At 34.5% G+C, this 23,511-nt stretch overlaps 1 protein-coding gene across 13 annotated transcripts in view; it reads left to right on the forward strand.

Moving 5' to 3' along the window:
- CDC42BPA (CDC42 binding protein kinase alpha) overlaps window positions 1-23,511 on the forward strand; it is a 237,400-nt gene that overhangs the window by 73,874 nt on the left and 140,015 nt on the right. For all 13 annotated transcript variants that reach the window (XM_031438480.2, XM_031438472.2, XM_031438479.2 and 10 more), the window contains exons 5-6: window positions 1,751-1,899; window positions 23,368-23,461. In XM_031438480.2, the coding sequence (XP_031294340.1) occupies window positions 1,751-1,899; window positions 23,368-23,461 (243 nt within the window). The remainder of the gene's footprint in view (window positions 1-1,750; window positions 1,900-23,367; window positions 23,462-23,511) is intronic.

Consider the following 23,511-nt stretch of genomic DNA (forward strand, 5'->3'; position numbering starts at 1 on the left):
CAGCAATACCTTCCTTCTGCTTATCCCTGTCAGAGATTTATATTGCACTGAAATTGCCCATTAATTTGTGTTTTCTTCTTTGTTAAATTGTAATTAGCATGAAGGAACTATGTCTTATTTATTATAGTATCTCCGTTGCATAAGTGTAATGTTAGCACATAGTAGGTTCTTATATATAAATATCCATGGAATTAATGAATCAATTTATTTGTCCCTCTCTTGTTCTGTATTCTATTTTCCATTCCCAAGAAAATTTCTACATAATATAATATGTTATAAAAAGGTAGTCACTTTGTCTTAAACCTGTAGTAGTAATATAGTCAAGAAAGGCCAGGAGCCTTGATCAGCGTTGTTGATAGTGGGTAGGGATAGAAGTAGATGGACTTCACAGAGATATAGTAGAAAGTAGACTCAACAAGACCTTAGTGATTTAGTTGAATGTTGTAGCGAATGAAGGAAAAAACATAAAGTATCTTGGAGACATTCACTGAGATAGGTTATACAGCAAAAGGAGATTTTTTTTTTCCCTATATGAGGTTATTATTCGTCTGCCTTTTTGGATGCATCTTGTCTCCCTAACACTAAAACCTGATTGCAGGTATAGTTCATTTTCAACTCATTGCTTTTGTCTTGAGAATCTTCTTTTGTGTTTTCTGCCTCTTGCTTCTCCCAGTTGTTGAATTCTGTCTTAATTACAGCTACTCTACCTCTGAGGGTGAGGTAGGGAAAGTATGTGAGTAGGCAAAGGCAGAACTCTGTGTAGCAGCGGCAGGAAAGAAAAGCTAAGAATACTTATGTATTCATCATTTTTTATTCTATCTCAAGGACATTTGTTTTCTGTAGAAGACGTCCAGTAAGGAACATTGAGAGGTTGGAAGGGGAGGGATCCATGGGTTTTGGGTTTATTACCAGGAAGCATGTAACAGGACGTGGATGAAAGTAGAAGATAGATGACAACTCAAGGAGCCTACGTTTTCAGTGGTGACCATGGGTGGCAAAAACGTTCAGATTATTTTTTAGCAGTTTACTAGTAGATGATATACGTAAACCTTAAGAGTCTGATGTGGCAAGAATAGAGTACACTTTGAAGAGAGGAAAGCCTTTGCTGTAGAAGACTTTCATCTCTTTATCCTTTGGATTTTTCTTTGTTTGATACCCCCAAAATCCTGATTGGCACCCGGTAAATGTTTCTTGAAGAAATGAGTTACATTTTATGACTTTCTATGTAAAATATTTAGATTCTAATTTTAATGTATTCTGTATAGCAGTGGTTTCCAAATGTGATCCAAATGCTGGTTATAATAAAGTTATTTACTGGTCTAAGATGAAATAAGGAAAATATAATGGTGATGATGAATTTATTCAACATAAATAATCTTACATTCTAAATTTTTAAGATCTTTTTGGATAATTAAAATGTTTATTCATCTATGAAATGTTGCTGATAGTCTATTGTTGTAGGTTGATGATGATGATGATACTTTTCCATGTTTTTACTTTGCAAAATACAACAACAAAGTAATGATAATCCTGTATTGTCCCCTACCCAGATTTTTTAAAGGTTTACTTACTGCCTTATGAAATTTACAAGTCTTGTAATGACTGCTAGTAATCATCTTACACAGCTTGTTAATTAACAACAAAAGTATTTGATTATTTGATCCAGTGCTGTTTGACTTTGGGTTACATTAAATGTATTCATTTTCCACCTTTATTATTTATTGAGTATGTTTTATTTTTTCATTCCCAGTACCTGGTTATGGATTATTATGTTGGTGGGGATTTGCTTACTCTACTTAGCAAATTTGAAGATAGATTGCCTGAAGATATGGCTCGATTTTACTTGGCTGAAATGGTGATAGCAATTGATTCAGTTCATCAACTGCATTATGTACACAGGTGAGTAAGACACAATGAAGGAGTGGATTGTATAAATGTCAAAAAAGATGTTTTTGTAAGAAAGTGATAATTTTGATGGCCATGGAATAATTTATTCTTTGTGATGTTTGACAGGTATGATTTATTTAAAAATTTCCCTACGAATGTGTTACTTTTGTATACAGTTTAAGATGGCACGGAAAGAAAAAATGGGCCATTTACAAAATGATTTTTATGTAAGATTGTTTTTATGCCTCTTGACACATATTAAAGATCTATGTAAACAGCTCTTAATAATTTATGTGTGATAAAAAGTGTTAAAACTTGCTGGATGGTTTAAAAGGCAGTCTTACATTTTAAAAAGAAAGAAAATAGGAAATCCTCACAGAGTTACTGGTGAATTAATCATTCAAGTGAGAAAATCTTTGGGTTGTGTAAAATGTGAAGAGTAAAGAGATGCTAAAGAGAAGCAGGTAAAGGAATCCTGCCATGTTAGAAAGAAACTGAACCATTTTCTTAAGACGATGGTTTGAAAACTGGAATTGGAATTATGTGGAGGGCTTGTTAAAACTCCAGAGTTTCTGATTGGTTGAATGGGTCCGGGGAATTGGCATCTCTCAGACTTCCCCAGGTGATCCTGCTGATGCTGCGACTGGTCTGGTGACCTCACTATTGATAACTTTGGCTGTAAGACAACAATGACTTGTTTCTTTTGAGTTGTGGGTGAAGAGAGTAATCTCTGTGAACAAGAGGAATGTGGGAGGAAGAAAATTTTCTGTTTCAGTGTTTGTTTTTTAAAGATGTCAGTCTCTTATGTTGATTGGTTTAATTAGTAATGAAGTTTTAGGATATTATTAAAAGAAGAATCCTTTGCTTAAATTTTTTGTGTTATATTGGATTTCAGTTTTGACTTTTGCCTGTTTATATGCTTTTCTCTGTTGATATCTGATAGTCACAAGTTTTATTGAAAATAAAAACATGAACATACTTTGCAAATTGTAAAAGCACAATGCAGTTTTTAAGATGGTAGAGTGGTTTGAAAGTGAATTATACGATGAGAAACCAAATGCTTTTTTGTTGCTTAAGTGGTAACCAAAGCTCCTAGCTGAGGACTGTCATTTAAAAATACTTTAAAAATATCATTTCACTGAACATTTTAAGAATGTTAGTCTTAGACTCATGTCGTTTAGAGAAACTTTATTCAGTTCACATGTAAATTCTTGCCTAGGAATGATTACGTCTGAAAGTAGTTCTAGATTGGAGATAGTAAATACAAGGTTTTTGTGTTATCCTCCCTTTTGCCAGGCTTGTGACAAATATTCTTAACTGATCACAGGACTCTTTCCCACTGACTATGTATGCAGTCTTAAAATTCTTCTCAATACAGCTTTCTGAGTAACAACTATCTTTCTGATATTGACATGTGGATTCAAATCCATTTCAACCCTGAGTGCTGCTTAAGTACCTCTAATTTCATAAGGTACTTAATGTTAAATGAATCCTGTTTATTCCATTGTTGGACAGCTTCACTGTTATAGAGTTTTACTTTATGTTAAGCTGAATTTCTTTTTCTGCTAATCATTGGTCCTAGTTTTGCTTTCAGGGCCACATATTATAATCTAATCTTACAGTAATCATGTCTTCTAAAGTCACCACTTTAGGTTAAACATCTGAACATTCATAGTTTCTCTGTTATCAGAATTTACATAAATATTCTCTCTCCTGCTGTCTCACGTTTGCGTACCTACACACACACACACACACACACACACGCACACACGCACACATGCACAGAGTCTTAACCTGTGACCACGCCTATGTGTCCTCTCCTTGTCTTTCCCTTTGCCCTTCGGTGGACATGTTCTGATGTATCAGTGCACTTCTTGAAAGGTGATTCCCATGTTCTGGATAAACTGTCTGTTTTCAGCAAATGTCTTACTGAGGAAATATTTATTGAGTCCTCTTTTGTAAACAGCACTGTGCTAAACTATGTGAAATTTTAATATAGTATAGTATAGCATATAGTCCTGACTTTAAAGAAGCTTCCAGTCTGTTTGGAGACACAAAACACAACATAAATAAAAATTAATGCAAGTTAAATAATGATTTAGGGTAAAAGTGTGAGACAGAATGAGTTCAGACTGTGAATTACTAAATGAATATACAAGCAAATACAATGAGCTCCAGAAAAATGAGTAGTAAGCTTAATTATGCTCATTTCTAATGGTTAACTCTTACTGTGTGCTCTGGACTTTACCTACATTATTCTAAATCTAACAGTAATTCTATGATGTGGATGTCATCTAAAATGAATGTTGCTCTATTTTGTATGAGGAAACCCAGCCCCAGAGACATGAGACAGTAAGTAACATAACCTAGGTTAAAATCTAAGTCAGGATGATGCCAGAATTTATGGACTTTGCATAAGATACTGCTCATAAAAGAATGCTTTCCTGGTAGGGCTTTAAAGAATAAGAGGGCTATCTGTAGGCAAAGAGGAAGACATTCTAGAAATAAGGGAATGGTAAGAGAAAAGCATATAGACAAGCAAATGGCAGTTCTGGAAAACAGTAGACTAGTTTGGTGAGAGAAGAGAGTTCAGTAAGAGATAAATTCGTAAAGACAGATTTTGGTACTTACTGTGGAAGATTTCGTCCTTATCTTAATTTTAGGTATCGAAGTATTTGATTAAAACAGTGTGTTAAGTAAGTTGGTTTTATGGTAAAATTCATGTCATAGAGTTTTCATGTTTTGTCAGATTTCAGAATGTTTTGTAATTAGAACTTTGAGGATAGGAAATTAGAGAATATAAAAAGGGAATAATGGAGACTGGATGTATGTAAGGAAGGAAATACTTATTTTTCCCTTGTCTTCTTTTAAAACAAACTTTTTTCAGACTTATAAAATACATTATTGGTCCTTTACTAACAGTAAAGAAATTTTCATATGAGAAGTTTGTCTTCAGTTGTGCATGGTTTTATCAGGAGACAAATGAGAAGTAGCAGATAATAGGAGTAATCCAGTCCCATGTGCACAACTTCATGTGTTCAGCGTGCTTTGATATTTCAATCAATAACATTTACAACTTCCTTTGAAATTTCTAGGAATACATTTAAAAAAACAATATGAAGCATTATATACCTATTTTCAAAGGAGGTATTGTAAGTGGATATAAGATGAAAGAGATACGAATGTTCAGAGATGCAGAAATAGGAATAAAAATCGATTTTGGATAGCTGTCAAATTGATTTACAAACTCATCTGATAAACTGTTTTCTAGTAACATTGTGTAGTGAAAAAGCATTAAACTAGTGGTGTTAGAAGACTTATGTACCCTTCTTGCTTCTCCATAAGCTTTTTAAATTTAAATTTCCCAACATGCTTTATCATTGAGATTAAGGCGGTTTGAAACTTTGTCTATAAAAAAAAATCCTCGTGTAACAATGAAAAGATGCTGCTTATTGAAGTGTTAGTGACTAGCTGCTGATATGCAGACCATTTCCTTGTTATTATGTTGAGAAACTCAAGAATGTAGTGGTAGTATAAACGCTCAAAAGGTTTAGTACTATTATTTTCTACTGAGAAATACCTTGGTAGCTTCTTCCCTTTTAAAAGAGGCAGGGAAAGGATGCAGTGGGATTGAGGAAAGAAGAAACATGGTATTAGTAGAGCAGCTAATACTGGTGAATAATCTTTGGTGGAATTAGAATTAATGAGTGGCTGATGGATTTGTTAATGTTAAAGATGTCAGTTCTCCCCCAAATTGATCCATAGGTTTAATGCGATCCTTGTTAAAATCTCAACAAGATTACTTTTTTAGTCCCAAGTGAGAGTAGTAGTGGTGTGCTAATCACCCTTAACAGCTCTAACTCCTGCCAGCTTCTGCAGTAGTGATCAGGCTTCAGGCTACTGGCTTGTTTCAAAATCACTGTATCTAGCTACATATTAATAATGTTATTTCATTTTCTGTATTTATGACAGTCATATAGGTTTTTTTTTTCCATGTAGGTTTTTTTTGTTTAGAGTAGTGAGGATTTTTTTTTTTTAGATTAAAAACAAGCTTATTCTAAAGTTTATATGGAACAGCAACAAAACTAAAGTAGCAAAAATGATTTTGAAAAAAAGAGAATAAAGTGGGAAGAATCACTCTACCTGATATTAAGACTTACTACATTGCTACCTTGAGCAAGGCACTTTGGTAATTATTGAGGAATAAATGCATAGATCACCAGACAGAATAAAGAACCGAGACAGAGACTAACACAAATAACTTCCAACTGATTTTGACAAGGTTGCAAAAGCGATTCAATGGAGGAAACAGTTTTCAACGAATGATGCTAGAATAATAGGCAAAAAATAAACTTCCTTAAACCTCACACAAATATAAAAAATAATTTAAAATGGATCATTGATTTAAATGTACATCTTAAAAGTATATGATATGATGCCAAAAATATTATCCCCAAAACAAAAATTAATGAAGTGGACATCAGCAAAATTAAAAATCTGTATTCTCCATAAGATCCTGGTAAAAGGATAAAAAGGCAAGCTGCAGATTAGGAGAAGATGTTTGCAAGAGTCTTATATGTAGAATATGTAAAGAACTCTCAAAACTAAATTTAATAGCCTTGAACAGACCAATTAATTATAAAATGGGCAAAAGACAGGAACAGACATTTCACCCAAAGAGAGAGATAATAGATGGCAAGTAAACGAGACATCACCTTAAGGACTGATGTTGCTCATTAAATAGTTGTAGAACTAAAACAGAAAATAGTTAAAAGGGAGAGGGCACAGTATTCATGGCTCTGTGCTCTGATAATGAACATAACAGTAGTACAACTATAAAAGTAGGTGTTAGTAATTGAGTGAATTTATGCACATTTTTTTTCAGTTTTCAGTAATTAAATTATCGGTGCTAGTATAAGTATTGTTGTTTTCAGATTGTTGTATATATAATGTGAAATAAAACAAAAGAGTAATTATGGAGTATTCTAATTCTGTCATCTCCTGTGTCCTTAAGAATCTGGCTTCTTGGTATAAAAGAAAGGAGATAGTGATATAGAAGAGGATAATTAAAAACCTATGGTTCTGAATTTGAATTGGAAGTGTTAGTATGAACTTCTGAGGTATTTTATCTTTACATACACACACAAACACACTCTTACACACATATATGTGTATATAGCTCTGTGCAGTGAAAAGATTAGAAACAATGACCAACACAGTGGAAATGAGCAGACCTACTGAGATTATGATCCTCAACTGCCGGTTCCCAGTGGGGTAAAAATAGGCTTCTTGGAGAAATGGCTGATTCAACATCTAGATAGGAAGTGTACAAGGTGAGCCTGGTACATCTTGTCATGTCAAATAGCAGCTAAGCTTTCAAAGGCTTTTAGGGTTTTGTCTGAAGGACTCAGGAGCCAAATTGAAAAGGCTACCTCTGGCCAAAGATAGGAAACTTTGAAATTTAACAGAGATAATAGTTGAAATAAATGGAAATCATCAAACTTGATTAAATTTATTACTTTATAATGATACTTTTAAAACCTAGTTTGTTTGACACAGGTCTATGTTGCAAATTTCTCTAAAGACTTAGGTTTTTTTTTTTTTTTTTTTAAACCAAGCACTTTTGGAAGTGGACAAGAATGTGAGCCTGAATTAAGAATATTGGTTGAAAGTATAAGTAGCCTTTAGACATCCAGATTGCCTGTGGGCAGCTGGGCAACTGCTCCTCTCTTTCTGTGCTAGAAAACTGGTGGTGTCTTCTCTGGAGAGGGTAAAACAAAGGATCTCTGGACCCTTTAAGGACTTAGTTGAGGATATATTTATGAAAGCAGAAAATGGAGGTTCACCAGAGAAATTAATACTGTGTACTGAATTATTAAGACCATTTCTTAGCCCTCTTTTTCCCATTTGGCTGCAAGGATGGTAATAGCCAGGCTTTGTTCCCAGACAGGTGATTATAAAATTCTTTTCTGAGGGATTCTAGACAGACCAAGTGAAAAAGTCTACAGTTCTAAAGTTGGAATATTCTACCAATGAAACAGCTAGCCAAATTACCCAGCCATACAGAGCATCCCATCAGCTTTTTATCACCCTGCTATTAAAAGTGAATGGGCATTTGTGGAAAACCTTTAACAGTAATGTCCAAAACCAAAACCAAAAAAAAAAAAAAAAAAAAAAACCAAGGGAAGAAAAGAAACTTGGGGGAAATATAACTTAAGGAAAAGAAAATCTCTGCCCCCTAAAAGAGCATTAAGATAAGAGAATGTGTGGCATTTATGAAAAACATTGTGCTCTAAAAAAGGGATACCCCGGAAATAAAAAAGACTTTTGAAATTAGAACTATGTTAGTAGATTTTAAAAACTCAGAAGTTTGAAGGTAATGTTGAGTAAATACTCTAAGAAATAGGAGAAAAAGTCAAAGACCTGTGATACTAGAAAGTGAAGTGGAGATATTTTAGGTATCATTTAGAGGGCAAAACATCTGAACAGTAGGTGTTCCAGAATAAGATGGTAGGAAAATGTCAAATGAAAGGAATGAAATTATCAATGAAATAAAATTTTATAGAGATGAAAGACATTAATTTTCGTGTTTAAAGAGTCCACTGAATGCTCAACACAATGATGGCATATAGAGTCACTCCAAGGCACATCACATCCCTGAGCATGGTACAGATGAACTTAAACACACACACACACACACACACACACACACACACACAGACACACACACACAGACACACAGACACACAGACACACACACACAAACTAATATAAACAATACATGTGATGAATGATCACTTTATAATTTGTTATATGCTATGTTAAAGTATGGAATACTGTTTATTATCAAATTACTTATTTATTTTTATATTTGCCCTATTTTCTTCACTAGATTTTAAGCTTCTAGTGGCATGAAGTATGACATTTTCCTCTGTTGTGTTTGGTAGATATTCCTTTTTATGTATCTCTGGAGGTTTTCTTCATCTAGACCTGGAACTCTGTGGCTATTTCAGGGTCTTCTTTAGGTTAATAGATTGTTGCAACATAGCATTCCCTTTGTCCAGTCATATTTTGGGAGTAGTTACTATTGCATCTGACATTTAGACCGTACGTAAGCTTAAAAAAGAGTTGTATCAGTCATTGTGCAGTGCCCACTGGATAGTATTCCCTCAGAGTGAAGTTATTTATCTAGTCATTTATTTATTCCTTTCTGTCTCACCTCATTCCATAGTAGATTTAGGTAGTTTAAAATAAGAATGCATACAATAAAACAATGGCAAAGCACATAAGTAAAGAATCATAAGATAGAACTTATATTTAAAAGTGAGGAACCTAAACCAGGAAAAAGTAACTAATGAGCACAAGTGGTCAAGTTATATTTTCATAATTTTCATGCTTATCTTTACTTGGTATAGTTTATTCATGTAAAAATGTCCACATTTCAGATGAGACAAGGATCCTAAGGGCTCAGGCACACTAGCTTTTTGTTGGATCGAGTCTGTCTCTGAAGACAGATTAAGCTGGTTTTATGGAACTTAATGGAGTATGTGCACTTTCCTGTGTTTGTTTTAAACATTAAGTACCATCTTAAACAAATTCTTAGGGTGAAAAGTATTTTTTTAAAGTAATCTCTTCTTACTCTAGTCCAAAAATAAAAGACAAAAAAAAATTCACTTATTCATGGATTTCTTCATAACCCTATTTTTTCCTTATGGAATTTGTTCCATATTTGATTTATGATTACAAGTTTTATTAACCTCATCTACTTAATGTTAATAATGTTTTATATAATACCGTTAACTCCAGAGTAAAGTATACTGATGTATTATAAGAAATGGGTCAAACTTATTCAATAGAATTTGTTGAGGGAAATAACACAGAATTCAGTTCCTAAAGAGTTTTTCATCCCTTACCCCATAATCATGTTATGAAGGGTAGGTATGTGCTGGGCCTCCACCAGGGCTTCAGGCGGATTTCATCTGTTTCAGCGTGGATTTGTGGTATGATTTGTCAGTTATCCTCTGGGTATATGTAAAACATCACACTTTTACGATTAGATAGAAATACTTTGAAGCTTGAGGCTAGTATAAAACTCCCTTCAGTCCCCCACAGGCCTGAGTCACTTTTCAAAACGGGAATTTTTGATATTGCTAATGGAGGAAGTATTTGTATAATATCCTGATGAAATCACTAAAGAATAGATAATGTTGTATTTAAAAATTGTCAAACTAGAGCTGTAGGCAAAATTGGGATGTGCACTATTATAGGGGTCATTTTATATAAAGATAGTCATTATATTACAGTGTATTTGTTATTTCAGTAACTATAAGGAGTTTGGGCCAACTTCAGAGTTAGAGGGAACAGTTTCAAAAGACCACCCTTACTTCTAGCACTGATTACAGATTTGGGGGGATTCCCAAAACCACCTTCAGTTTTAATAGTTTGCGAGAGGAACTCTCAGAACTCACTGAAAGCTAGTCTACTTATGGTTACAGTTTATTACATGGAAAGGGTGCAGATTAAAATCAGCGAGGAGAAGAAGTGCACCGGTCAGGTTTCAGGAGAAGTACCAAACACAGAGCTTCTGTCCTCTTCTCCTTGTGGAATTAGGGCAGTATTACTTTCCTGGCATCCATGCGTGACAGTACACGTGAGGCATTTGGTTTCCAGAGTTTCGGGGTTGCTCAGTCACATATTGCCTGCATGACTGACTTTTAGTCTCTAGCCCTTCCCTGAGGTTGGGATGATGCCTGTAGTTTCCAGTTCCTTTTGGAGGTAAAACTGAGGCCCAAATAAATTACATCCTTCATAAATTACCTTGTTAGTCTGCCTGGTGGCCAGAGGCCCCAGACAAAGGTACTATCAGGCGTTATATTCTAGGAGTCTAGAGATCACCTCCCAGTAGCTGCAGCAAAAGCCAGACCTTTCTTTGGGTAAGATTCATTCTTCACTACACAGGCTACTTCCTGGCCTCTAGCCAAGGCTCTTTTACAGCAAAATGATCATATTTGTTTGGGCATTTACATTTAGTATAGCATTTATATGATGGACACAGCAATAGAATCAGTGTGAATATGTTTGTCATTTGGAGGAGCCCAGTGTGGGGTAGGGATAGATTTAAGGAAACCTCTGACTCATATGGCCATTACAAACAGTTTCATATTTTTGTACTAATTTAATTACTTGTTGTTTTTTGTGCTGTATAATTTTAGCATAGAAACTAATGGTTAACTAAACCTAGTTCTTCCTCTGGCTGATCATTTTTTTAGATCCTGAGGAGGCTTTAACTAAGTCTCCCAATACATTTAATTATTAGTATCAGTATTATCCTAAGACCTGCTTACATAATGTGGTTGAATCTTACCAGCAAGACCAGTGTTAATACCATATGGCAGTAGGGCAGAGTCAAAAGATGCTGGCATATTTCCAGTGTCCCACTGAGTCATCAACCGTCTAGTCCATCATCATGTCATAGGACTAAATTGTCTCCCAGCGCGATGCCACTCTGGTTTGCAGTTTTCCCTTTTGACTGTGCCAGGTTCCAAAAGCAGGAGTGGTCTCAGCAACATATGGCTTCACCCCTTCAGAAATCTGGTGTAACTGAGCTAGGAGATAATATCATCTCTTACTCTGAGCCTCTCACAGAGCATCAGTGTAATACTGGATTTCCCTTGTGGCGTAACCGACTTATTTATTCTTTTACCCTTAGCCTATTATTTTTCCCAAACTTTTCCTCCTTTGGAAAAAATGTTACGTTTGACCACTATGCTGGTGCAGATTGCCAGCAGCATCACTAGTCTAGCAAGTGCCTCCATCTCCATGCATTGATGCAGTATAGGGTTGCATAAGTATAGAAGTAGTGGGCTATCTCAACCACCAGGCAATGCAGCAATATTCCCTGCCAACTTTGGTTTTACCAGATGGGATGAAGCCATAACTCACCCTATCAGGACCTTAGGGATTCTGACATTAAGGTTTAAAGGCTAGAATTTCTTTCTTAGGAATTATCCTTATTTCCAACACCTATAGTTGCAGACCTGGTTCTGGGACTTTGCATCTGATGGCGAGGTAAGGTGAGGAGGGAGGAATTACACAGCGATACCAGCATCTTCCTTCACTTCCTCTTTCCCCAGGAAAGTGAAAAATATACAGATTTATACTTGTTATATATTACTGGTAAAATAATTTTCTTTTAGTCATGATTTAGAAATCCTTCTTATCACTGAGGAGGCCTTTTATTGTTGTTGTTGTTGCCTTGAAATTTACTTTATGTGGTAAAACACAAGTACACCAGGCTTCAGTAGCCACGTGCCTCTGCATTTCTTTCATTTTGTTATTATTCTTTTCATTTTGAGCATCTCTATAGTATTCAGCAGTTAGTTGTTTTCATTTGCTGATCCAAAAATATCTGCGACTATCATTAATGATTATTTACTTTAACTATTTGTTTCAAGAGATGTGTTAATTTTTGCAATGTGATATTACATTTATCAAAAAAGTCAAGTGAATAAGTGTAATTTTGGGGTGGGGGTTAGGTTTTTATTTATTTATTTTTTTTAGTGGTGGTACTGGAGGTTGAACCCAGGACCTTGTGCATGCTAAGCAGGCACTCTACCACTGAGCTATACCCTCCCCCAGAGTATAAATTTTGAAACAAGTAGATTCCAATGAAGACAGAAGGGCCTAGATAACGTAACAGTATATAAATACATTGTAAAGTAATTTCATATTGATATGGTAGTGCCATCTATTTGAGAATTATGTAATGAAACTTCAGAAGAATCCAAGAAAGGACAAGCAGTGGCTGCAAGTTGGTGGCTGATTTCATTATGAAATGGAACATACTGATACTTGGTTCAAATGGTCTCACTCTTGCTTCATGGTATCTAAAACCAAAGCAGAGTTCTGGAAGATGTTAAATGAACTTTGTGGAATACCATGAAATGTTGATATATCTTATTCCATTATGTAAAGGAAGAACCATTATATTGTTAATAAATATGACTGTGTTGACTGTATTGTATATACACAATATAAAATCTCAATATCCTCATATATTTATTAAAAAGAAAAATCTGTTGAACTATTTATGATTATCTGTTAGTTATTTCTCATATAAATAATTATATAGTATTTTTAAATTGATAAATTTTACCCATTAACTTACTTTTTTCCCCCCTGTGGAGTGGGAAAAGTTTCTCATTATTCAACTTTAGCAGTAGAAATGCCTTGGTTAATTTCAGATATATATTTGATAACCCTAGCACCAAGTAGAATCTATGGTACATAGTGAGTATTCAATTATTAGTTGATTAACTAATTAATACAAGCTGTAGAAGAAGATCAAATAAGTGCTAAGCATAAGCCTTTATTCAGAGTGCTAGGGCATGAGACGGCTTCAAGGAATATTCTGCTTGTTACAGACTGATGGTATGTGTCCACTTCAAATTCATCTGTTGAAGCTCTTAATCCCCAGTGTGCCTTTAGGAAGTAGGGTTAGATGATGTCATGAGGATAGGTTCCTCATGATGGGATTAGTGCCCTTATAAAAGAGAGAGCTTGCTCTCTCTCTCTGGGTTTGCATACCAAGGAAAGGCCATGTGAGAACACACCTAGAGCACAGTCATCTGCAAGCCAAGGAAACAGCCCTAAATACAAACCAAACCCTGCTCAACCTTGATCTTGGACATCCCAGAACTTTGAGGAAATAAATTTCTGTTGTTTAAGACACCCAGTTTATGGTATTTGTCATGGCAGCCCAGGCTGACTTAGACATTGTCTTAGGAAAGAAAGGTAGTTTTTATAGAGCTTCAGCAAGACAGGTCAGTGAATACAGGGATAGACATCTTGTTTTACTGCTCTCTGCTTCATTGCACATAGAAGATATTGTGCTCTTTACACATTGAAAGTTTGTGGCAACCTTGTACTTCAGGTGATGGCTAGCATTTTTTAGCAATAAAGTATTTTTAAAATTTAGCTATGTACATTGCTTTTTTAGACATAATGCTATTGCATACTCAACTAGACTACAGTATAGTACAAACATAACTTTTACATGCACCGGGAAACAAAGAAATTCATGTGACTTGCTTTATTACGAAATCTGCTTTATTGCAGTGGTCTGGGGACACACCTGCAATATCTCCCAGGTGTGCCTGTAGTGTCAAAGGTGGTTCTCAGAAGAGAAGGTAGTTATTCTTGCTGTTTAGCAGCTGGCGGTTGGCCAGTGGGATTTATCTAGAAGAGTAGAGGCTAAGATCATGGGCAAAGGGGAATATGAGACATAACTGGGCTGGGAGAGTCAGGGTCGTAGGAGGTCCACTGATGAAAATTCTCCATCTTTTAAGGTTTTGTATAAAAATCTCTTAAGTTATCAGTGATTCTCAAATCAAATGCTATTGACTATTACGCAGTTTTAGGAGACTTTTCTTTTTAAAGTGATATATTATTTAAGTAAATATAAATATTTGTTAAAGAGATTATGTTAATATGTAACAAGACAATGAGGAGAGTAAAATAATAAACCCATAAAATTTCTCAATGTAATTTTTGGATGCTTTAAAAAATAAGATTTTAATTTTGAAATCATTACAGATTCATAGGGAATTGCAGATAGTACAAAAAATTCTCATGTATCCTTTACCAAGTTTCCCTCCTTTGTTAACATCTTACCCCACTCACAATAGGACCTTTTCTTTCAGTGACAGTGGTTAGTAGTTTATGTTTTTATCATTCCTGGGCTCCCTGCACTTTTCCTCTTTTTCCCATAGTCTCTTTCCCATGTCTTGCCTTCCACGTGCCCTCTAGAGTTGGAGCTGCTGGATTTGAATATCTATTTCCATAATTAGAAATAATTTTAATTTTGTGGTAGACTTTCTTTACACTGTAAGTGTGTGTTGTCAGTGTTACTTTTACTTCTTTCTGGTTATATCTAGATGGTTTTTTGAAGGATATGTAAAAAGATTAGGATTTGTGCAGCCACTGTTTTACAGTTCTCAGAATTATGTAATCAGTTTTTTATTGTTTATATAGAATTATTATATATTTTCACTGTGCAATGGGAAAGATAAATTTGAGAAGAGTTTATTGACAAGAGTGTTATGAATAACTGTTTTCTCAATTGTAAAGTGAGCCTCAAATTAATGTTCCTATTAAGAATTCCAATGTATGACTAACAAAAAGTCAGTTGTGACATAATTTTACCAATACAGGTTTTTTTTCTTTATTACTAACATAATATGCCTTTGACAAAATTAAGGTACAATTTTAATAAACATTTAAATTTTAATATTATAATACAGTATGCAAATTTTCTTCTATATGAATATATAAAGGGGAAGAGTAGAAAGACCAAAAATAAAAGGATTCTTATGTGGGAGTCTACTCCCCCAACCTATATAAATGATAAAAAGGAACCAAATGGGAGACATTGACATGGTATTGATGGAATGAGAGATACGTGTCCTAAATTAGTAGTTGTCAGTAACGAGTCCCTATGCAGTATACTGATCTGTGGTGTCTAGACTGGGGCCGAGGTACATGTAATTAAATAACCACTCTAGTTGATTTTGTTGTCCAGCCAGAGTTGAAAACTACTGCTTTGAAGGTTAACTAATATTGTTATAGGCACATTTTACTGTTATAGGCATAATATTTATAATAATCGTGCTCTGGTATTGATATTCTAGTGAAGTAATAAAGTAAAAATGACCTGTAGAATATTGCCCTTTCAGTATGGTCATTGTTTGGGAATGCTTTTTTATTCATGTTATAGATAAAAATATGTATCATTATAAATATTAAATTTGACTTAAGATTTTTAAAATAATGTTCCTTTTAAGTCAAATGTTATTTGCTTTTACTTGGGAACAAAGAAAATTATTGACTATAGAAACTTTAATGATAAATGGTATGATTCATATTCTAATTAGGAAGAAACTTGAATGGTATTTTTACAGTGATAATGTAGAGATTTTATCCCTTCTAAACATTTCTGTCTCTCAGTTTTCATGAATCGTCAAGGTTGGAACTAATGTTTTGCCTGAATTTCCCTTTCACTCCCCTTGTTGACAATACTTGTTATCTGGTTGGCTGGCTGCCACCTTATGTGCAAGATGTCACTAACTCAGAGTGGTTCTGAATGCCAGATGTTATTTTGATTCTTATATCAGAAAATGACCAGAAATTGGCAGCCCATTGTTCCATTTATCCATTGCCATGCAACACATTTTGTTTTACAGAAGCAGGCACTGAGATCAAATATGTAATGTAAGGTGTGTTGGGGATTAACCTCTTTGGAAGGAAGATGGAGGAAGCAGGATTAAGCAGATGGAGAAGTCAGTTTGCACTGCAGGCCGAAGCTGCAGCCAGTCCCACTGGGAGTTCTGGAGAGTCTAGTGTCCGTCAGAATTGTTATTCGTTTAGTCGAAATGGCTGTCTTTATATTTTCCTATAAATCATTCAGTGGATATGGGCTGCCCAGGAAAGACAGGCCTTTTGGTGTAGAGGCTCTCTGTAGCTTTAAAGGAACTGATGGTTGGGAGCTGTCTGCTGACATCTGGGGCTAAGTCTCCTTTGAAGGGGAAGGCAGCACATCTCTTGTCTGCCACAGACCCTGAAACATAGTGACTAATATAAGACAACAGTCAGTTTTTGGCTCATGTGTCTGCAGTTTGGAGAGGACTAGGCAGAGACTGCTGTTCCTTGCTATGTAGCATGAGTTGCAGTGGTTCACCTAGGGCTGTCAAGATGTCATCCACTGTCAAGATGACTCACTCATGTAGCTAGCCAGTTAGTGCTGCCCATCAGCTGGGAGTTCAGCTGGAGCTATAGGCCTGGGACCTTTGTTGTTCTCACATGGTCCTCTCCATGGGCTACTTGAGTTTCTTAACAATAAGAGATTGCTCTGGGTTCTAAGAGCAAGTGTTAAAAGGGCAAAGCAGAGTTGCAGGGTACTTTGTGACAGGCTGAGCCTTTGAAGTCACACAGCCTCACTTTCACCACACTCTGTCCGTTGAGGCAGTCACAGAAACCTGCCCAGGTTCAAGCAGAGAGGGGTCATAAATTCCCACTCTGATGGGTGTAATTTTTGAATATTACAGTCTGCCACATCCATGAAACTTTAAAGTCGAAGGTGCCTTAATTAGAAGTATGGTTGGCTGCAAGTTTTAGTAAGTTCAATTTGATAGTGGTTCATATATATAAGGAAGAGTAGCAATTAAGTAAGATCCTCCTGGACCAAGGCCCTTGCAGGAAACAACTATAAAATCTGGGCATAACACAGAAGCCACCATCTCCAAGGCACTAGAGTGAGCTGAACCAGGCAGAACCTGACTGGGGAGTATACTCTTAGAGAAGTTGAGGTTTATATGACATAAGGTCTTCATTTTGCAGCTTTTAGCCTAGGGCTGGTTGGAGACAACATAAGGTGTAGTGTGGCATGGGCACAGGTGTAAAAAGTTCACTTTCACAGTTCATTAAAATCAGAAAACTGAATTCTGAGAAACTACAAGTTGATACATATGTACACAACTGTAGCATAAAGGATGAAGAGGGGATAGATACGGATCCAAAAGATAACATTTTTTGGTGAAGTGGCTCAACATTAATTCTAAATGGACTATAAAAAATAAGGATGCATATAGTAATTCCTAGAGCAACCACTAAAAGGAAAAGTGTGAAGAAATTATGATTTTTTCTGGAACCCATCAGAGAGCTGAGGTCCCAGGGCAATAAACTAACCTGAAATCTAAGAAAAGATAGGTACCTCCAAGGAGGATCACTGAAGTAGAAAAGAGGGCAGAGAACTGAATCCTAAGGGAGGGACAGCGTTAGCGGAACAGGGAGTATGCCTTTGGAAAAAGGAATCAGGAAAGAAGACTGAGAAGAATTGATCTTGCTTGAGAAAATAAATAGAGAAGAAAGTGTTAATAGTTGGGAGAATAATCAGCATTGTCAGATGTCATAGCAAAATCATTATAGGATTCAAACTGAAAAGATTCCACTGGACTTGGCAATTAAAAGGTTATTTGTCATCTCAAACAAAACATTTTCTGCCTAATGGGCAGCTGAAGGAAAGGAAAAACTAAAAAAATAACAACTTCTTTTTTGCACTCAAATTCCTTTTAAAATCTGACAGTACATTTCAATGGTAATGTAAAGAAAGATTTGCATTTCTTGCACAGATGTAATAATGATAGATAACTTTATAACTATTACTTTATTTAAAAAGGTTTTGTCAGGCAATTACTGACAGTTAAACATTTTCTTCTTTATGTGGCCTTTAAGATGCCAAAACCATGGTTCAGTGATCAAATTATTTGTAGAGAGAACAGATAGATACTTTTGCTTGATCCTAGCTCTTCTCGGTGATAGAAAAGAACCTCTTAGGTATGTCAATTATGTAACCATCTTTCTATTCATTTTACACTTGGGATCTCTTTCCATTCCTCTGCTACAGTGAGAACATTCTTATGACGTGATTAAGAGCATTTGTGATTCAGATAATGGATGTGGTCAGCAGATGCATCCCCTAATGTTTGTGGGGATTTGAATCTGCAGCCCTTTTCTCTTTGCCCACACTTCAAAAACCTGAAATGCAAAAGGAACCAGGGCTATCCTTGTACATGTTAGGCCCAATTCAGATCGTATTTTGTGTGCTTTCTCCCAGACATTTTTCTTTTGGCCACTGTGAAATTCAATTTAGATGAACGTCGTAAACAATCCTGAAAGGAAAAGGAACCACAAAAGGTCAAGCTGTAATCTTTGGTTGAAAAAGGAGTAAGGGACACGTTTTCCTTTGTTTGAGGTAGTAAAGTGCATGGGCTTATAAAAGTTTTAGGCCTTCCTTGTCTCCAATAATTTAGGTCATTTTAGTATCAGCTAGATAGAAAAGTCATCTTTTCTTTTTCTGTATGAATCCTTTCAGTTCTGCCTCACATCAACATTTTACTTTGTCCCTCAGACAAAAATAAAACATAAATATTTTCAAACCTAACAGATGACTAAGGAATAGCTCATACTCTCCTGAGGTTTCATTAGTTCAGAAGATTAGGAGAGTTTCTATCAACTCAAATAGAGACCATTTTAGGAACAGAAAGACTTCTTTTTCAGCCAGGGAATAAACTGGGTGAGTATGTGGAATGAATCATTAGGCAACATATTACGTGAAATGTGTAATTGTATTCTCTGTTGAACAAGCAGAAACCAATTAGTGTTATCATTATAACACTGTATTTATGATCTTGATACACATTAATTAATTGTTTTGACTGAAAAATATTGCTGACTGCAGATGATCATAGCAGCTTAGTCAAAACATTTTCATATCCTTGGATTAAATGACTCACATATACATGTAATATTGGTTTTTAAGTAATTCAAATCAAATAATACTACACATAGTTCAAATAAAACTCAACTAGTATAAAGTTTTTAAGATTCATCCAATTTGGTGCATATATCAAATGATCTTTCTTTATTGCTGAATAGTCTTCCGCTGTGTAAACATATGGCAGTTTATCCACCTACCTGTTGATGGCCATTTGTATTTTTTCCAGTTTTGAGCTGTTATGATTATAGCTCCTGTGAACATTCTTTTACTCTGTGTGGTTTTATGGATGAGTTCTCTTTTACTTTTAAGAAAGCAGTAATTGAATCCTGTATAAGTTATTTCAGAATATTTGAAATTTTGGGAAGTCATTTACCTCACTTTATGAGGATAGTAAAATGTAAGCAATAAAACTTGACAAGGATAGTATAAGAAGAGAACTTTATCTGGAACAATTTCACTTATGAATATAAAAACAAAAGTCTAAATAAAAATGGAACCCAGCAGTATATATATTATATATTATCAATACAAAGGTACTTATTTTTCAATTTAATATATCCGAAACTTTTAAATAAATGGCTTCTAAAATTATAATAGTCAATGTATTCCCTCTTTTAGTGGTACATGACATAATGGTGTACCTTTTCAATCAATGGAACTTTAGACTCAGTGATACATGATATTTAAAAAAAATTATGGCCATGTAGGTTTTATCCCAGGATGCAAGGGAGTTTCAACATTAAAAAAAAAATCTATTAATGTAATATACTGTATTAATAGATTAAGACAGAAAAACTATAATATAATCTCAATACTTAAAAATGACCAAAAAAATTGAATATCCATTCCTGATACGTTTAGCAGTTTGGGAATAGAAGGCAATTCTCCTAATACTGAGTTTCTATTGAAAGTCTAAACCAAAGATCATTCTTAATGGTGAAACATTAGAAACATTCCCATTAAAACTGGAAGTAAAATGAGATTTCCTTCTATGAAGGAAATCCTATCCACAGTAGCAGCAAAACTGTAAGGCACCTGAGACTATAGATAATAAAAGTAGTATAAGCTCTCTTGGAAAAGCATTCAATATTATCTAAGCACATAAAAGAAGATATAACTAGTACATAACATAACTATATGCATTAAGTAAGATATATCTATAATGTTAATTAACTCAATACAGGTATGGAAAGAATCATATTGTAAGGATATTAGTTCTCTTCAGATTAATCTATAAAATCATTGTGATTCCTGTTAAGATCTCAATGTATTTTATGGAACATAATTAACCTAATTCTAGTACTCATCTAGAAGAGCCATGGCAATTTAAAAACATGGTCTACTAGTATGGAGAGGTCATTTTAGAGCTCGCATAATTGAGACAGTATGGTATTGGTCTAGGTATAGGCATATAGACAGGGTGACCATACCTCTCAGATAGTTCCTGTTCATGCCTATTTTGTTACTGCACCTGGTAATTGTCAATAAGCTCCCTTTTGTTCTAAAGACTGTTCAGTGAAATTGCACTGGAAAACCTGAAACAGATCCACTTGATTTATGATCTAGGTAGTATTAGAAAGGATGTCATTCAATAAATGGTACTGGGACAGAAAGAAAGACAGTGTGGTCTTTATCTCACACTACACACAAAAATCAATTCCAGGGAGATTAAAGACTTGAAATGAAAAGTAAGACTTTAAAACGTATAAAAGATAACGTAGGACACTGTATGATTCCTGGAGGAGGAGATAAGGGAGCTTTCTTAGGATGGAAAACACAAATTATGAGAGTAGAATGATGGTTGACAGGGGCTGGCAGTATGGGAAATAGGGAGAGGTTGTTAAAAGGGTACAAACTTTATAAGACAAGTAAGATCTGAGGAGTTAATGTATAGCATCCTGATTATAGCTGATAATACTGTATTACTAAGAGGGTACAACAAGTATTCTCACCAAAAAAAAAAAAAAAAAAAAAAAGAAGGTAAATATGTGAGGTGACATGATGGATGTGTTAACTCACTGTTGGGAGTTCTTTCACTGTATATATCAAATTAATCATCATTTGGTACACTTTAAATATTTTACAATTTTATTTGTCGATTATACCTCAGTAAAGTTTAACATAGTAAAAAAAACCCAAAAAATTCGAATTATAAATTATAAAGATTCCAATAAATACTTTTTTACAAATAAGAAAGACACTACCAATAATGTGGAAAACAAGCTTATCTGTTGGGAGAAGAGATTTGTAATGTACCTAAATTGAATAAACAGAATTCCTGGATTAACCAGAAAACAAACAGCACACATACAGTATGAAAAAATGGCAAAGGATATTAAGCGACAGTTTACAGAAGAGGAATCTAAGATGACCATTGAGAATATAAAAAAGATTAGTAGTAATCCTGCTAGTAAAGTTGAAGATGTATGTGACTTTTTATTATAGCAGTTCCACTTTTAGATAGATAGCCTGGGGAAATGTTCCCATGTGAGCACAAGGAGATATTTGTAAAAATATTCATCTCAGAATTTTGTGTAGTAGCAAAGTAAAGATCTAAAACTATCTAAAATTGTTGGAAACAATCTAAATTCCATAATCAGAATTGATACATAAATTGACTATATGAAAATACTCCATATGGCAATTAAAATTAATGAACTAGAACAATATGTGTTAACATGGATACATTTTAGAAACATAATGTTAGAATAGGACGAAGTTGCAAAAGCTATGCATGATAATGGTATCAGTTATAAAGTTTAAAGACATTGAGAAAAATGCTTCCCATAATCTCAGTGGTTGTGTATATGTGTACTAATGATATAAAATATGTATGGATATGGTAAACACCAAATTCAGGATAGGGAATGGAGGAAGGGGATGATATCAGGAAGGATAATGGGATACTTGGAGAGTGTCAGTACCGTCTATAGTTTCTTGTTAAATATTTTCCATTTTATTATTTATTATAAGTATGTAAATACAATTTATTTGTCTTATTGCATTTTAATAGTTTCTGTTTTTTACATGGCCAAAAATGTTGTTGATATTTATGTATCCTGTCTTTGTAATTCCTTTAGTCTCCTTTAAAATCTGAGTGAGATACCAGTAGCAGTTATGTATAGTGACTATATAGCTTAAAATTTTTTTAAACAAAGAATAAAATAAAATACAGTTTTCCCCTCATCTAAAAATTGTCTAGATAATTTCTAAGGTTTCTTCCAGAACTAAAGTGTAGTTCTTTGATGTTTCTAAACCACAGAAAATCTTTTCTTAATATAGCATTTATGACAGTTATATTGTTATAAATTTTGAATGTTGAGGACTGTGAAGCCAGTTCCCTATACAGGTGATGTTTTTGGTCTATCTGCCTGTCTGTATTAAGCAATCATCTCATTTACAATAGGGGTCAGCAAACTTTTTCTATAAAGGACCAGATAGGAAACATCTTAGGCTTTGAAGGCCATAGTCTGTTAGAATTATTCAGCTCTTCCATTGTAGTGGGAAAGCTGCCACTGAAGGTTTGCAACAGTTTTCATTATTCAAATATAAAAACAAATGTAAAAAACTGGCATGATTTAGTTTGTTATTAATTAGATTTGGATATCTTACAAGCCAGTTTTACATAAGATAGATCCTATTAAGAAGTTGTTTTAGTTTTCTGAATCAGCTTTAAGAAGCAGTTCTTTTTGTGTTGCAACAACCTGCAGTAATTGAAAATTAATTTATTTACATTTACGTTCAGAGTCTAGGAAGTATATTTTTTCCTGTTCAATGTCATGGGCTAGAGGGTAGTACATTTTGTGAGTATCAAGTAATCATGGCTCTTCTCTGTATGCACAAAGTAGGCATACCATGGTCATGTTGGAATCCGTGCAAATCTAAAGGAAGGACGGTAAGATTAATTTAACCCAAATCAAAATTACCACAGTACTTATATCCAGAACACTAAAATTGCATGTGTTTAAAAAAGTTTTAATAAGAATCAGAGCCAGGATTTGAACCCATAAATAGTCTAAAGAAATATATATTCTTAGAGTATTAATTTTAAAAGAAGTTGAGATTTTCAGAAAAAAATGGTTATCTTACCAAGATATTGATTGTATTTATTTTTCCCAACTAAAAATTGAATGTATCTATTTCTTCAGGGACATCAAACCTGACAATATATTGATGGATATGAATGGACATATTCGGTTAGCAGATTTTGGTTCTTGTCTGAAGCTGATGGAAGATGGAACGGTAAATAAAGATAAATCTTAAATTATTTTACCCACAGACACTTCCCTTGC

Source organism: Camelus dromedarius, chromosome 21 (assembly GCF_036321535.1).
Source record: "Camelus dromedarius isolate mCamDro1 chromosome 21, mCamDro1.pat, whole genome shotgun sequence".
Taxonomy (NCBI): Eukaryota; Metazoa; Chordata; class Mammalia; order Artiodactyla; family Camelidae; genus Camelus; species Camelus dromedarius.